Source organism: Thermobia domestica, chromosome 16, assembly GCF_964235325.1.
Source record: "Thermobia domestica chromosome 16, izTheDome1.hap1.1, whole genome shotgun sequence".
NCBI lineage: Eukaryota > Metazoa > Arthropoda > Insecta > Zygentoma > Lepismatidae > Thermobia > Thermobia domestica.
Window position 1 is genome coordinate 111,174,952 of NC_137469.1, and position 16,127 is coordinate 111,191,078.

Here is a 16,127-nt window from a genome sequence, read left to right on the forward strand (position 1 = left end):
TAAATGTTGTCATAGCCGCATACACAACAGCACAAGCAAGATTAGAATTGTACAAATATTTAGATCAACTACAAGAAAGAGTATTATTTTTGATACTGATTCCGTCATTTATACGCAAAAACCTGGTGAAAGTACAATTCCAACTGGTGACTTTTTAGGCGATTTAACAAATGAAGTCCTCGAATATGGTAAAGAAGCCTATATTTCAGAATATGTATCGGCGGGCCCGAAGAATTACAGCTTACGTATTTTTGATCCCAGCACGAAGAAGGAGTTTCAAGTATGCAAGATACGGGGCTTTTCATTAAACTATGAATCTTCAAAACACCTAAATTTTGATGTAATGAAGAAAATGATAGTAGATAGTGAAGAGGATGCAGAAGAAGAGGAAGAATCTCGTCCCACGGAAGTCAAAATTACCAATGAGAAAAAAATTTGCCGCAGGAAAGACCATACTATCGTCAGCATGCCCGAAACAAAAATTTATAAGATAAATTATATTAAACGACGTAGAATACCAAATTCATATGATACTCTTCCATATGGCTACACTACTTCCAACAAAAGAAGAAGAGAAATGTAATAAGGCCCTTTATAAATAAACGTATAAGGAAAGAATGATCATACTCTTTAACATGGACACGACGTGGAAACATCCCTTTTCATGTATTGTTGCTGGACCAAGTGGATGTGGAAAAACTTCCTTTGTAATACGTTTCCTGTCCAATTTATCACGTGTGGTTAATACATCGTTTCGTCATATTTATTGGTACTATGCAGAATGGCAAAATGCATACAGAGAAATTTCGACAAAAGTACAATTTATTGAAGGATTACCTCGAACAAAAGACTTTTTACCTGAAACTGGACCACATCTTATTATTATTGATGATCAAATGTGTGAAGTGAACCGCAATATAGTTGATTTCTTTACAAAGGGTTCTCATCATAGAAATCTTAGTGTACTATTTATTACACAAAACATATTTCATCAGGGAAAAGGAAGCAGAGATATGAGTTTGAATTGTTCTTATCTCGTATTATTTAAAAATCCAAGAGATAAATCACAAATTAAACATTTGAGTTATCAATTAACTCCTGAGAATCCAAAATTTCTTCAAGAAAGTTTCAACGACGCAACAAAGTTACCATATGGATATTTCTTTATTGATTTAAAACAGGATACGCCAGATGAACTTCGTTTTCAAACAAATATCTTTCCTGATGATATTTATCATTACGTTTATGTTCCATCGAAATAGAAGAAGATGTGTTTATAATGATTGTTTTAAACTGTGTTTCTTCATTCTGACAATATGTCTCCAAGAGTAAAACACGGAGATCTTCTTCGTACGCTGAGCAAAGCAAATCCTAAATTACGTAAAGCTATACTGGCCAATGCAGACTCTTCAGTGATTCGAAGTATTTGTGAATGTTGTTATAATGTATTAAAAGGGAATGTACCTCTTACAAAGACACAGAAAGCAAGATTAAAGCGATACAAGAGGACGCTTCGATATCTTGTGAAGAAAGGAAACTCCATCCAAAAGAAGAAGAAGCATTTATTAGTACAGCAGCAGGGTGGATTCCTACCGGCATTATTAGCTCCTATTTTAACTGGTGCATTATCAAGTTTACTATTCCGTTAGTACAATGGAACACGCAAAGAAGATGATTTTAGTTCCACCTGAAGTTCTGAATCGTATACAAACACCAACATCATCATCATCATCAGCCCTGGAGAAACGTGAATCTAATTTGGATCAAGAAATGCAAGAGATTTTACAGTTATCATCGCTTAGTGATGAAGAAAAGTGGAATCAGTATAACAATATTCTTCAAAAATATTTACATTTAATACGAAAACAAGAAGAACCTGTGACACTTTCAATTACGTCAACTAAATCAGAGAAGCCTGAAGTAGAAGAAGAAATATTATTATCTATACCCAAAATGTTTCGTAAAAGAGCTGAATTACTACTACATAGAATGAAACATGATGATAATATCACGTGGGATAATAAAGGAACTGTTTACATCAGAGGTGATAAACTAGAAGGATCTCACATTGTAGATTTAATTTCTGATGTGTCGCGACCCCGGAAACACACAAATCCACCGGGATGGGAGAAATTTTGTAATTATTTATCTTCTAATAACACACCTCAAGAACTTATTGGAAATCCAAAACGTTTGTCATATATTTTACGACGAACTAAAGCATCGCCAACAGCATCATCGTCAAGGGAAAAAATACCTCTGAAATCGTTTGCAGAAGACGACGAAGAAGCAGAAGAAGAAGAAGAAAAGGAAAAAGTAATATCTACTATAAGGAAAAGGAAACGTGCCTGTAAACGACCAGTATGGTCAAGGTGGAAACCGTAAACAAACAGTTAAGCAAGATTTACTACAACCCTTCACATCCTGCCTCGTTTTCAACTGTTAAAAAATTGTGGATAGCTACAAAGAAGAAAATTCCTATACATTATATAAGAAGATGGTTACTGCAACAAACAACATATACGTTACACAAACCTGTACGTCATCGTTTTAAAAGAGATTTCTATGTAGTGAATAACATTGATGATGAGTGGGAAAGTGATATTAATGATCTTCAATCTCTTCATAAATTTAATGATGGATATCGTTATATTCTTACAGTGATAGATGTGTTCAGTCGATATGCATGGGCTGTGCCATTAAAATCTAAAAGTACAAATGATGTCTTAAAAGCATTGCAAAATGTGTTCAAAGACAGAAAACCAATTACATTCCGAACAGATAAAGGAAGTGAGTTTACTAATAAAACAATACAGAAGTACTTAGTGCACAACAAAATAAAACATATTACAACTAAAAATCCTGATATAAAAGCTAGTATTGTAGAACGTTTTAACAGAACTCTAAAAGAAAAAATGTGGAAGTATTTTACAAAGTATCAAACGTATAATTATTTAAATGTATTACCTCTTCTTGTGAAATCATACAATGAAGGTTATCATTCAAGTATAAAGATGTCACCTGCAAATGTTTCTCAAAATAACCTATTACAAGTATGGCATAATCAATATGATAATAAAATAAAGAAGAAGAAGAAGAAGAATCCAAATTTCTCAAAACATCTTAAGATTGGTGATACAGTACGAATTAGTAAAACTAAACGTACATTTGATAAAGGATATATGCAAAATTGGACTTGGGAAATATTTAAAGTGAAGAAGATAATACCAAGAGATCCACCTGTTTATGAAATTGAAGATTTAAACAAGGAACCACTGGATGGATTATTTTACAGAGAGGAATTACAACCTGTGACGTTATCAAAGACATTTTACATAGATAAAATCATACGTACAAGAAGAAAAGGCAGCAGAAAAGAATATCTTGTTCATTGGAAAGGATATCCTTCTTCTTTCGATTCCTGGATACCTGCATCATCCGTAAAGAAGATCGAGAAGTACAATGGAACCTGATGGAGATTTTTACGTTACGCTTCCCAGTAATAGTTCTATGGAATATTTTCCTGACAACACCTTAACATCATACACTACGAAACTTCATCAAAGAATGGAATTCCATGAAAAGTGGGAAGTGGCTATTGTTGAAATTCATTATCCTCATTCAATATTAAATATTAATGACGAAAATAATAAAATTTTTTACAAACCTGCAAAAAGTGATGAATGGAAATTTATAACTATTCCTGTACGTTATTACACTGACATATCAGAACTGATAAAGATAATAAATACGTACAACAGATTCACAAATTTACATATTTCTTATACTCGTGAGAGTAATACCTGTTTTATACGACGTCTTCATAAAGACATAGATGTAGACGTTGCATTATCACCAAGTGTTAGTGCGATGTTGGGGTTTGATCCAAGCGTTGATTTAAAGGATATGCATCAAGGCCAAAGCATTCCAAATTTACGTTTAGGACTTCCATCTACAATGTATGTGTATTGTGATATAATTCAATCTGTATTTGTTGGAGATACAGTAGCACCATTATTACGTATCATAAATATGAATCCTGTGAATCATACATTTGGAAGTAGTGTTATAGAAATTTTTAATCCTCCACATTATGTGCCTATAGAGAAGATGCATTTTGAACACATCAAAATAGATATAAGAGATAGTACAGGCTCTCCACTGGCATTCACTTTCGGAACTGTATGCGTTAAACTACATTTTCGACCAGTGCGTCAACATCGACAAATATGAATAATCCATATTTACAATATTATCAAAAACAAGCTCTTTCTGGAACTGGAAACGTTTATGTTGGCTCCCCTTATCAAGTTGGACATGGTATTGGAAGTTTCCTTGGAGGATTATTTCGTTCTGTCATGCCACTAGTAAAACAAGGAGCTAAAACAGTAGGAAAGGAATTATTAAAATCTGGAGCAAACGTTATTACTGATGTCATCATCGACAATCAACCTATTAACGAATCCTTTCATCAACGAATGGGTGAAGCGAGATCCGTCTTGCAAGACAAAGCAAAAAATAAACTGAAATCTATGCTAGGATCTGGATATCAACGAAGGAAAAGAAGAATTACACATCATTCCATCTTTAACCCTTCACCATTACACATCATCAAGCGCAAGAAGAAGAAGGGCAAGAGGAAACGTACACAGAAAACAAAGAAAAATCAGTCTTATAAGAAGAGGAAGTTATCACACGATATCTTTGATTAAATCATCACCATTATGGCTTTCTTACATCATCAATCCTGCGAGTGTGTAAAAAGTGAACTAGATATTTTTTCTACAAAACCAACGCAAACCAGTATATGTCGTTACATACAAACCAATCAGTTCACTAGCTGATAATGCTCCTATAGAGTTTGTCATCCCAGGAACAAGTGATGAATACATAGATCTACCACATACTCTTCTTTACATCGAAGCTCAAATCGTTAAGCCTGATGGATCAGCATTTGGTGAAAGTGATAAAGCTGTGGCTCCTATTAATGACTTTTTAAATTCTATGTTCAGTGAAGTGGAAGTGTATTTAAATAACAAACTGATTTCATTTCCACCTCATAATCATCCATATCGATCATACATTGAAAAACTGTTAAATTATGATGATTCTGCTAAAAATACTCATCTTCAATGTGCATTCTGGTTTCAAGATACTGCTGGACATATGGATGCAACATCTAGTGGTAATAAAGGATTTCAACAACGTTATGAATTAACAAAAAAAAGTGCAAAATTCGACATGCTTGGACATCTTCATTGTGATATTTTTAATCAAGATAAATTTTTAATCCAAGGAGTAGAATTACGTCTCAAGTTAATTCCTGCAAAGCCAAACTTTTGTCTCATCGCTAGTGATGCGTCTGTTGAGGCTAAAGTGAACATTTTAGACGCTGCTTTACATATTAAAAAGATTAATGTTAGTCCTACAATAAAACTAGCACATAACAAGCTTCTACAATCAACAACAGCCAAATATCCTCTCACAAGAGTGCAAATGAAGTCGTTCGTCATTCCAAAGGATCTTCAATCAAAAACAATTGATAATTTATTTATGGGAGTATTACCAACTCGTGTGATTGTGGCGTTCACACAAAATGATGCCTATACAGGAACAATAACTTCAAATCCATTTCATTTCAAACATTTTGACATCAATTTCTTCTCTCTATACATTGATGGAAAACCTGTACCTTCAAAACCATTACAACCAATTTTCGAAAACAACCTCTATGTTTCCTCATATCATACCTTATTCTGTGGATCAGGCATTCACTTTTCCAATCATGGCAACAATATTCCTCGCCTTGACTTTCCTCAAGGATACACTATCTTTGTTTTCGACATTACTCAAGATGGAGAAGCCAGCGCTGTGCAGCATTGGAATCTTATACGTCATGGGTGTGTTCGTCTGGAAGTTCATTTTACGAAGCCTCTACCAGCACCTATCTCCTGCATTGTGTATGGAGAATTCCAATCTCTCTTAGAAGTGGATCATCAGAGGAACATCATCATGGATTTTTAAAGGTACGTTATTTAAATATCATATCATATATGTACATGTCTGCATTTTTATACATGATGTCCTCTACACTAGATTTATTGAATGCTTTGCAAACAAATTCTTTATTTCACAATCATTTCGTTGGCGTATATGCAGCCAATGAATTACCAGCACATGTTCCACTACCTGCAGCTATCATCATAAATACAGATCCCTCGAACAAACTTGGCACACACTGGATTTCCGTATATATTCATACTGATGGCCGTGCCCACTACTTCGATACATTTGGATTTCCTCCATATGTAATGCAACATATTCAATTTCTACGTAGAAATTCCACTTCTTATACATTTAATAATAAACAAATTCAAAGTGTAAAATCATCCCTATGTGGACATTATTCATATCTTTTCCTATGCTTCAAAGCTAAAGGAAAGTCCTTAAATGAATTTCATTACACTTTCTCATCAACTCCAGAAAAAAATGATCGTCGTTTGCTGTATTTACTTCTACAGGTAATCATATCTTCATTCTTCTTCTTCGTTTGTTTTGATTACTTTCTTTTCATATTATTGCAGGTAGCCATTTCTTCTTCTTCTTCTTCTTTATTATAATGTGTTTGTATGTATTATTATATGTTCATGATTATAGGTAAAATAAATTTTAAGTTTGTTTTTCAATTTTTTTCATTTCAGAGAGTAAAAGATCGTCATCGTGTGTATGGACATCATCTTCAATGTAAAGATTGACTTCTATCTACGTTTCATCATCAACATCAACAGCAGTAGTATCATCAGTGAACAGTATATGGCAGTTGTGAAGTTATCAACACGTGAACAATGGAAACAAAATCTAACGTTCTTTTTAAAATGTACTATACTTACCGTCGTTTTAATTGTGTAAATATTTTCATCAACAATAAACACTTTGTATTATTTTTTCTCTTTGAAAACAAATGTTTTATTTCTTATTTTCTCCGTTTCCTAATAAATAAATATGTTTTATGATCAGCTATGTAATTAAATACACATATCATAAAACATATTTTTAAGTCATTGAATGAAAGAATTTTAAAAAAAAGATTCTAAAACTGATTTTTAATTCAATGATGTAATCATATAACTACATAATAATAATAATGAATTCAAATACTTAATCAGTTATTCTTTCGTAAATTAAATCAAGTATGTGAATTCAATATTATTATTATTATGATAGGACTTTTGTTTTTTAAAATTTTAATATTAATTATTTTAGTTCCTTTTTTAAAATTAAAAAAAAAAGTCCTATCATACTTAAGACAAAGTTGTATAATAATAATAATAATAATAATAATTTCAAATACTAATTTTTATTTTAACATTCATTTCAAGAATTTGAATTCATTATGATTATTATTATTATTATTATACGTATCACTTATAATATACGAGGAAAAAATATGTTAGGATTTTTTTCTTATAAAAAACTTTAAAATCCTATCATATTGAGGTGTATGAAACGAACACAAAACACACACACAAATAAAACATTTCACTTTCCACTATATATATATTTTATTACATTTGATATTACGTTGTTTCGTATACATGAAAAAACAAATTAACTTTCTTCTTCTTTATGAAGAGTCGTTCACTTCATTGATACCCTCCGAAGGATGAGTTTCGGTTTCCCCCCACCATGGCTGTGTCGATACACTATCAAATAAATCAGCCATTATTGAATCTATAAGTTTTTGTTTGCAAAATACTTTCGTTTCCAATTTTAATCGTTCACCATCAATGTTCACATCACTGTTCTTATCAAGAGAGACACTTGGAAAACTGATGTTCATACCATTAATAATACTCTGTTCATCTACACAGGTATGGATTCCGGCAAGTCCTCTGCATGTAAGACACTGTAATTGTACATGATTACGAATAGTATCTGTACACAAGTCAAAATATTCACGTAGCACAACACTACAAACTTTACTGTTTTTCACAGCATGTTCAATACACGGTAATATTTCCAAGAAATAAAGCCAATCACTTGAAGATAAGTACACAGTGTTTCGAGGAGCATGAAGTGTTCCTTTCTTCTCTAACATCACTAATTTTTCACCCATTAGTTTTCGTACCACCAGTTCGTTTTTTCGACCAAGAGATTTTATAAATGTAATTTCCACTTGAGAATTTAAATAGTCCGTAACAAATGGGGTTAAATGTACAAGTTTCTCCCACTCTGCCAAATTTAACTCCACTCCAAACACAAGTCCTTTGCCAACACGAATCACTGGTTCAAATGTATCACTATCCAGTCCGATACAAATTAATTTGGTTTTCATTGAATTAAGTCCATATTCAACATTTAACAAGTACTCTTTCTTGGTATCCATAGTTGACGCACAAGCACTCAAAGACATGTTACTCCAGTCGCTGGTCAGCACAGAATAACGACACTATGCCTACAGATGACTGCGCATGCACGAAGAGGAGGGGCGAAGAGGAAAATTCATGTTTCATCTTGTTTGTACATGGTATCATACACTTACGATGAGTAAACCAGTTCAGTAAATTCAAGATCGTGCATGTTACGTCCAGATACATTAATCTTCATTCCTTTATATATTAAACAGACATTCCCACTTTGTAAATACGTTAATAATGCACCATTATCTGCTTCCAATTTTTCAGTACAACGTCCAGGTAAAATCACTTTTTCACCTCCTTCAAATGTCACACAGGCCTTCCTACCATATACCGTTGTAATTATCTCACAGTTTACAATACGAAATGGTACTCCAATCTCCAAATCTCGCATTTTTGTAAAGGGTACCATTGATGGCTTATTAAGCTTATCTAATAAACTCATTGACGATGACATCTTTAAATTTTTGACGTTTCTTCCTTTGCAACAGCTGCTAACAGAATGATCTACACAAGCACATACGTTCCGCTTACGCTCTTCGCAGGAGGGGTGAGGGGTTTGGGGATTCAAATTATTAACCAATAAACGACAAGAACACGAAAATTCATGTTTTATCTTGTTTTCTACATCTAGCAGGCGTCCAAGACTATGAGCATAGCAACAGCAAACCAACATTTTCCCACGGGCTTCTGTGGTAACCGTAAAAGGCTATGAACATAGCAACTAAAGAGGAGTAGGGGGTGACGGGGGGTCAAATAAACCAAAATTTTCCCACGCACTTCTGTGGTAGCCGTAAAAGGCTATGACCATAGCAACTAAAGGCTTGTCGAAACTTGCCTCCCAATTCCAGGAAATGGTATCGATTTCTAGGAAAACAAGATATTTTTTTGCTGACTCGGCCGTCTATCCAGCCTCAATTCTACTTCACTTATATGGAAAGTGCGTATAAAATATACATTTTCAGTTATACGTTTGCTGTACGTTAAGTCCAAAAACTAGGAGGGTTTACACACGTAACCTACGTTTTTACGTACGCCACATATTTTTTCTCAGTGTAGTCAACTGACCCATTATTTAATTTTTTATGCCTTAAATTAACGTTTAACAGGTTTCTTCCATGTACAGTGGACTTTTTTTTTAATTCGAAGTCCAAGGGGACACAAAAAAACTTCGAATTATCCAAAATTCGAATTATCCAACAACATTCATTTTCACATATATAACAACAAACAAACCAAAGTACTGTGCATCAAAAACATATTCATATAGTGTAGACTTTACCTTTAAAGCAGCTTATTATTTGCGTGATTGAATACCGAAAACTAATAAACGATATTGATTCCACATAATTCAAACTACGTGTACAATGGAAAATATATTTACGTAAAACACTACAACACACATTGAAGAGCCCAGACAATTAAACACCAGTAACAATTTGAATATTCTGTTCTCACTTTTAAGAAGTCGTAAACCTCATTTGCTTAACTTTGATTGTTTTTGTACGGTCAATAAATCTTGAATTTCATGTATTGCGTGGAATACGATATTAATAACATTTGGTTGACTTTATCAATAATTCATCTTAAATTTTCAACCAATTCTGAAACAAGATGAGATTGGCACACGTTCTCTATCTTTACTTCTTCCCCAACTCACCTTCATCTTTATCATTACATAGATTTTCTGTTTATCTTTTGTATTACTCTTTCCTATGGCTGCATCTGGATAACTGAAAACACGTTAAAACTCTATTTCTCTGTTTACATCTGTCCAACATCAAAAATTTTGAACTGTATTTACTTCGAATTATCCAAAACATAGGTTCAAAAGTTCGATTTATCCACGATTTTTTACTATTGTTTTCAATATACTTTTCAAGCGGAATTGACTTCTATTCGAATTATCCAATATTTCGAATTATCCAAGTTCGAATTAACGAGACTCCACTGTATTTCGTTGTGCTGAAAACTTATTAAAGATTTTTGTCTGTTAGGATTAACCTGAGTCTAAACAACTACTTCGATGGCTTATGATTAGAAAACAAAATGAAATTCCTAGTTTTACATCCCATATTTATGCCCTTTAGCTAAAGAAGACGTATGGTTAATGAAAGTGAATGACTAGAAATCAATTGGTGCAATGCCTCAGGAAGCGGAAGAATCCTGGAAAAAACTCATGAACACAGTGTTGTTCACCACAAACTTACATGGCCGGGAATCGAAACACAGAAACCTCGCTCCAGAGGAAAGTTCCCTATCAGTGAGACACTATTCCCCTAATCTGGGAAGAAAAGACCTCTGCACCATAATATTTGTTATACGTAATAAAGTTGTCAGGGTCCATTACCATACCAAGTTTAATCCAGATCGGATGTACTCGGTTGAAATCGTACGAAGTGTTACTGTACGTGACTAAACAAAAACATCAAATGAGGGATGAAAACCGGTCTTGAATTGAAGGGTTGAATGCAAGAACCAGGTAGGTCCATTTTTTTTTTTTTAGCGAATTTGAAATTTTCAATATTACAGTAGGAAAACAAAATCACTCTACATTGTGCGCAAGAATCATGTGGATCCGATTATTATATTTAGTGTTATGATGTTAAATGAGGTACCTACATACAGTGTTCATCGTGAAGTTAGAGCAAGAAGCAGGAAGCTCCGTAAGAATTTCTAAAAGTGAACATACCTTGTTCTTGCATCCAAAACTTCAATTTCCCAATTTTTACAATTTTGAATGACGAAGAAATAAAAATTGTCCCTCAAAGTTTTCTACTAGTTTAGTGCCCGGGTCTATACTAGGGAAATAAGCCAGTTATCATCTTCAAACAGAGTATTCGGACTGATAAGGACAGTGTTATAGTCCTAAAGTTTTCACAGGGTATATCTGTTTTGTCAACTTTCAATGATTGGCATATGACAATAGAGAAGATATTAAAAATACAATGTAAAATGCACATATTATCATTAAAATATAAAGGCTACGATTTTGTTTTATAGTCTAAAAGCATTTTGTACTATTTTCTCGATGATAATTCTTAGATAAATCATTCTATTAATAACATAAACTATAGTGCTGCCAAAATGTCGTGAGCCGTGGCAAAAATGTGAACTAAAGCTCACATCCTGGCTTTGAGCCAATAAGGGTTCAGCTGTTGCTAAGAGGGAGAGCCTTGCAGTCGTCTACGCCAAACGGAGTGGAATTCTTTCAGCTGATAGCAGTGCTTGGAATGGAAGACTAGGTGTAAGTCAATGTGGTATATTTTTAGTATAGATTCGCAGAAGGAACTAACATACTGCGGGAAGAAACAGAGAAAATCTAACCTGAAGCACCAGAAATAATTTTTAAAACATGCGATGAGCCATAGGGTGGAAACACGAATATCACATTTAAACAAAGCTTCCTTATTAATATTCACTGACCAAAACACAATAAACTTGAACGTAATCTTTCCAGTTTTCTTTCTCAATCTACCTGTCTCCCTTCTGTGATCTTCCCTGATGGTTTTATGGTTAGAGTATGCTTCTTTAGCACGGGAGAACAGGGTTCCATTCACTGTGATATCTCATGTGGCTTGGACTCCACCTTAAGTTTAGGTCGATGTCTCATTTAGCCTCAATACTGAAAGAGACACTAAACTTTAATCCTCTTTCGTGATCGCAGAGTAGTAAGAAAATACTGTTTTTTCGCATAATCAATATACTTGAACAGCTACTAAGAACAGGCTAGAAAAAAAGTTATTTAGATACTTTCTCATTGAAGCCAAGACCCGATTAAATACATACTGTAAGTAAACAAATATTAATGAAACAGAAATACTATACGCCTTGAAACAGAGAGTACACTCTAATGGCTAAAAGTAAGCAGAGAGACCCTCAACTACAGCCTTGGATAAGAGCAAATATTGAAATTGAGTACAAAATAACTACAGAGGAGAAAGAGTGACTTAATGGAAATTCAGAATTGTATCATGAATGGCTGTAGGATCTACGAATGAATTTCACACTTTTTTTCACTTCCGAGTGAAGAAAAGTGAGAAGGAAGTATGGTGATTATGAAAAAAAAAATGAATTCGACATTTCATAGTCCCTACATGCCTAATAAAGATATTTTTGGACGTCTGTCCGCCACTTCGTCCGTTTCATACGATGGTGACTCGCTAGAAGCTAAGCCGTTCAATGTATCGAAAAAATTTCTAAGCTTATTTTCTGTAAGGTTCTCAAGATTTTGCTTTTGATTTTTTTTCTACCTCCCAAAATAGGGATAATTTATTGATGAAAGAAAAATCAAGCTCTGCGATTTTCTTGAAAATAGCTTTAGCAATGTTGGTTGTATTTCATAAATTAATATACCATGAACAACCCCAAGTCAATTTTCAAGAAAAATTCTGAAGGGGTACTTTACTCTTGGAATGAGTTGTTCTTTGGACGATTTCCTTGAAAATGACTCTAATGATTTTGTTTATATTCCATCCAACTCTAGCAAAAGATAATTTACTCCTGAGGCTGAGTTTGCGCATATAGTTTTATAATATATAAAAGTTCGCAATTTATATAAAGGTAAACATAACGCTATTTTTTATTTGTTTAGATAATTTAAGAAGGAAAACTTTTATGTGTGTGAAAATTGATGAAATTAAATTTTTGATTTTCATTTTTATGTTTGAAGCTTGCAATATAGATATAGATAACGTTATAAATAAATATATAATATATAACTGTAATGTTGCATTAGTGGTTTCTGATTAAACGATGTGTTAGTTTACCGAAATTTACCGGATACAATCTAAAATCTTAAATTCTTTTGTATCTTTACTCTTAATCTGTGCCGTTCTATAATACATCTATCTCAATGATACTCCATAAGTACACTCATCTTGTTGCACATCAATCTAAAACTCTGTCTATCTGTTCATAAACTATCTCATAATCACTACAATTATAATCTGACTTCTATTATAATCTGACTCTTATTCTAACTTCCAACATAATCTAATTATTTTCAGATGCTATATTACTTAACTACCATAACAGCCTGTGTTTTATTTTTAACACTTTAAAAGAAACATAGGTCTCTGAAACCCAGTGGTAAATTTTAAAACACAATGGTGGCACTGGGTGCTTGTGAAAGTTTATTAAGCTCATGAAAGTATAAAATATAAGAGTCAAATACAATTAAACTTTCACGAGCAACCAGGGGTGCCATTTGTGTTTTAAAATTTATCACTGAGGTCTCAGACACTCATGTTTCGGTTAAAGTGTTAAACACTTTGTGCCCTATTTTCATATCCTACACTATGCACAAGAAGTAGTTTGAATAAGTAATACTTTTCTGACCAGAGTATATATTTATTTATTAAAGATAAAATAAGTCCTAACAGTTTCAATAATTTAACGTTGTCTTCATCAGACGGTAATAGACAGAAATATCTTCAGAACATTAAATTATTCTTTTGTATAATACGAAGAATAATTTAATGTTATCAAGATCTTTCTGCGTGTTACCGTCTGATGAAGACAACCTTAAGTTATTGAAACTGTTAGGACTTATTTTAGCTTTAATAAATAAATATATATACTCTGATCAGAAAAGTATTAATTATTTAAGTAATGGTTCTAGAATCAATATGGATGAAGTTAAAAAAAGGAGTAGTTTGCTCTTTGGGCTAGTTTTTTCGGATGATTTTCTTTAAAAAAACTATTCAACCAATTTTATTCATATTTTATAATTTAAAATTCTGTAAACAATCTATACTACGGCCTAAGCTATTTCTTCTTAAATACTCACGTGGAATAGTTCATACTAGTAGGGTGAGTTTTTCGGACAATTTTCTCAAAAAACTGATCAATCGATGCGGTTCATAATTTCATAAATGAACATTTCAATAACAACTCTATAATATGACATATGTTAGTCAGAAGAAGTAGAAGGGGTAGTTTCTTTGAACTATTCCGAAACTGCCTATTATAATTTTCTTCATATTACATAGATAAATTTGTATTAGATTTAAGAAATAAAAGTGATAAAGTTGAATACAGTGTTCCGTGCTTTTTATTTCTGTTTCTTTCTATGTATAGAATGTTTTTTCCCCGCAGATTTAAGATAAATATTGATCATGTTGATATGATATGTGTGGAACTAGTTTACTTTAAAAGTCACAGTTACATTGATTGGTATCCATGAATGACGTTCTGCAACATTCCGAAAGTAATTAAAAAGCAAAAAAACTGCTTTATTTTAGGAAACTCAATGCCATTCGCTACATTAATTGATTTTCCCCGTTTAATTTTGAACTGAATTCCTAGGCTTAATTGGCTCCAAGAGAACACGACATTCTGTTCATTTCCGGTAATTACACAATTCTGAAAGGGCTATAGCATTAGAAAATTGTGGAAATAACGGAGTTAGGCAGCCTTCATACGACTTTCTATTCAAGAGATATTTTATTTCTTAGTACAACTTTAATTGTTAATCATACGTCACCGTTGACCCTGGTGGAACAAAATGTACGCCACATGGAGTCGCTACAGTCGGGAGTAAACGTAAATAGTTCATTTTCCGTTAGATTCCAATAGAAGTGGCGAGGCCCTGTAATCTAACTCTTTTAGTGGCAAAATAGTGAGGTGAGGATCGATCCATACTTTGAAGGTTAATCTACTATGATAATCTGTGCACCGAGCAGGTTCAGCGAATTCAAGCCACGGCCATCGTTTAGAGCACACATTACGCCCTATGTTTGTAGCTTCTGTCCTCCATAACTTCGACGGTGCATAAGGACGTAAAATACTAAATCCAACTCCAAATATAAAGTCGTTTGTTTGTATCCAATAACACAGATAGTTATGAGTAGAGTTAGTAATTTAAACACAATTCAAGGGTACACGGGAATAACTATCTAAGTCCATTGTTTTGCGAATTTGAGCTGTTACTGTCGTTTTATACAACGAATAGTGATCTTAGATTTTAGTTCCTGGAATTTAGTTTTGAAAGGTTCGTGTACTTTGGAAAAATGAGCAAAGTCCACAAGTTCATCGGGAAAACGATCGAAGTCCCCAGTTTCATAGTCCCAGTGATTCAATGCAAACACGAGTTGATACACTGGATACTCTACTTCACTTTCGAAAGTCATACTGTGGTCCATGTAAAACAGAAAATCATAGAAACCCCTCAACTTTGATAATTGAAAGCAGATCCATTGCCTCCAATAAAGCAGGGACAATCGATTGGAATTTTCCGTACAAAATTTGAAAACTTCCAATCCTTAAAGCAATTCTGCGGCCAAGAAGCCCAGCAGTACTTCAGTTTATTAAGAACACTAGAAAATGAGGTGGACGAAGACAGTGAGCAAGTTCAGTAAAGACATCCTCAACAAACAAGAGACAAAGTGGAATATTATCTCTATGCAAGTATTGTTTATTCAAGAAAGGCTCTGTATTTTTGTTCTGTAACTGTAATTTTTTATTTGTAACTGTTAATTATTGTAATCTACACGAATGTAGAATTCAATAAGAAACGAAAACACATTCCATTCCTAGTAGCAGAGACAACTTGCACACCACTTGCTGTAAGCTTGCATTGGAAGTTGGCAAGATTGCATCCAGCTTGAATGAAATTCAAGCATGCCGCAAGCTGGATTCCAGTAACGAAGTTACATGGGGGCCTTGCATTCAGTGTTCCATTCAAGCTTGACGCAAGCGTTTTACGCT

The 16,127-nt window shown here is 33.4% G+C and overlaps 2 protein-coding genes across 4 annotated transcripts in view; one reads left to right on the forward strand and one right to left on the reverse strand.

Annotated features, from left to right (window-relative positions):
* LOC145673351 (neurotrimin-like) overlaps nt 1-16,127 on the reverse strand; it is a 610,638-nt gene that overhangs the window by 95,898 nt on the left and 498,613 nt on the right. The window lies entirely within an intron of this gene.
* Nucleotides 5,229-6,945, forward strand: LOC145672798 (uncharacterized protein F54H12.2-like). Its single transcript, XM_081741956.1, has 2 exons — nt 5,229-6,026; nt 6,702-6,945. Exon 1 carries the CDS (start codon nt 5,242-5,244, stop codon nt 6,022-6,024), a length of 783 nt encoding a protein of 260 aa, XP_081598082.1. The 5' UTR covers nt 5,229-5,241; the 3' UTR covers nt 6,025-6,026; nt 6,702-6,945.

What these genes read in the sequence shown, in the direction of transcription:
- LOC145672798 (XM_081741956.1), top strand. Translation starts at nt 5,242, where the DNA reads ATGCTTGGACATCTTCATTGTGATATTTTTAATCAAGATAAATTTTTA.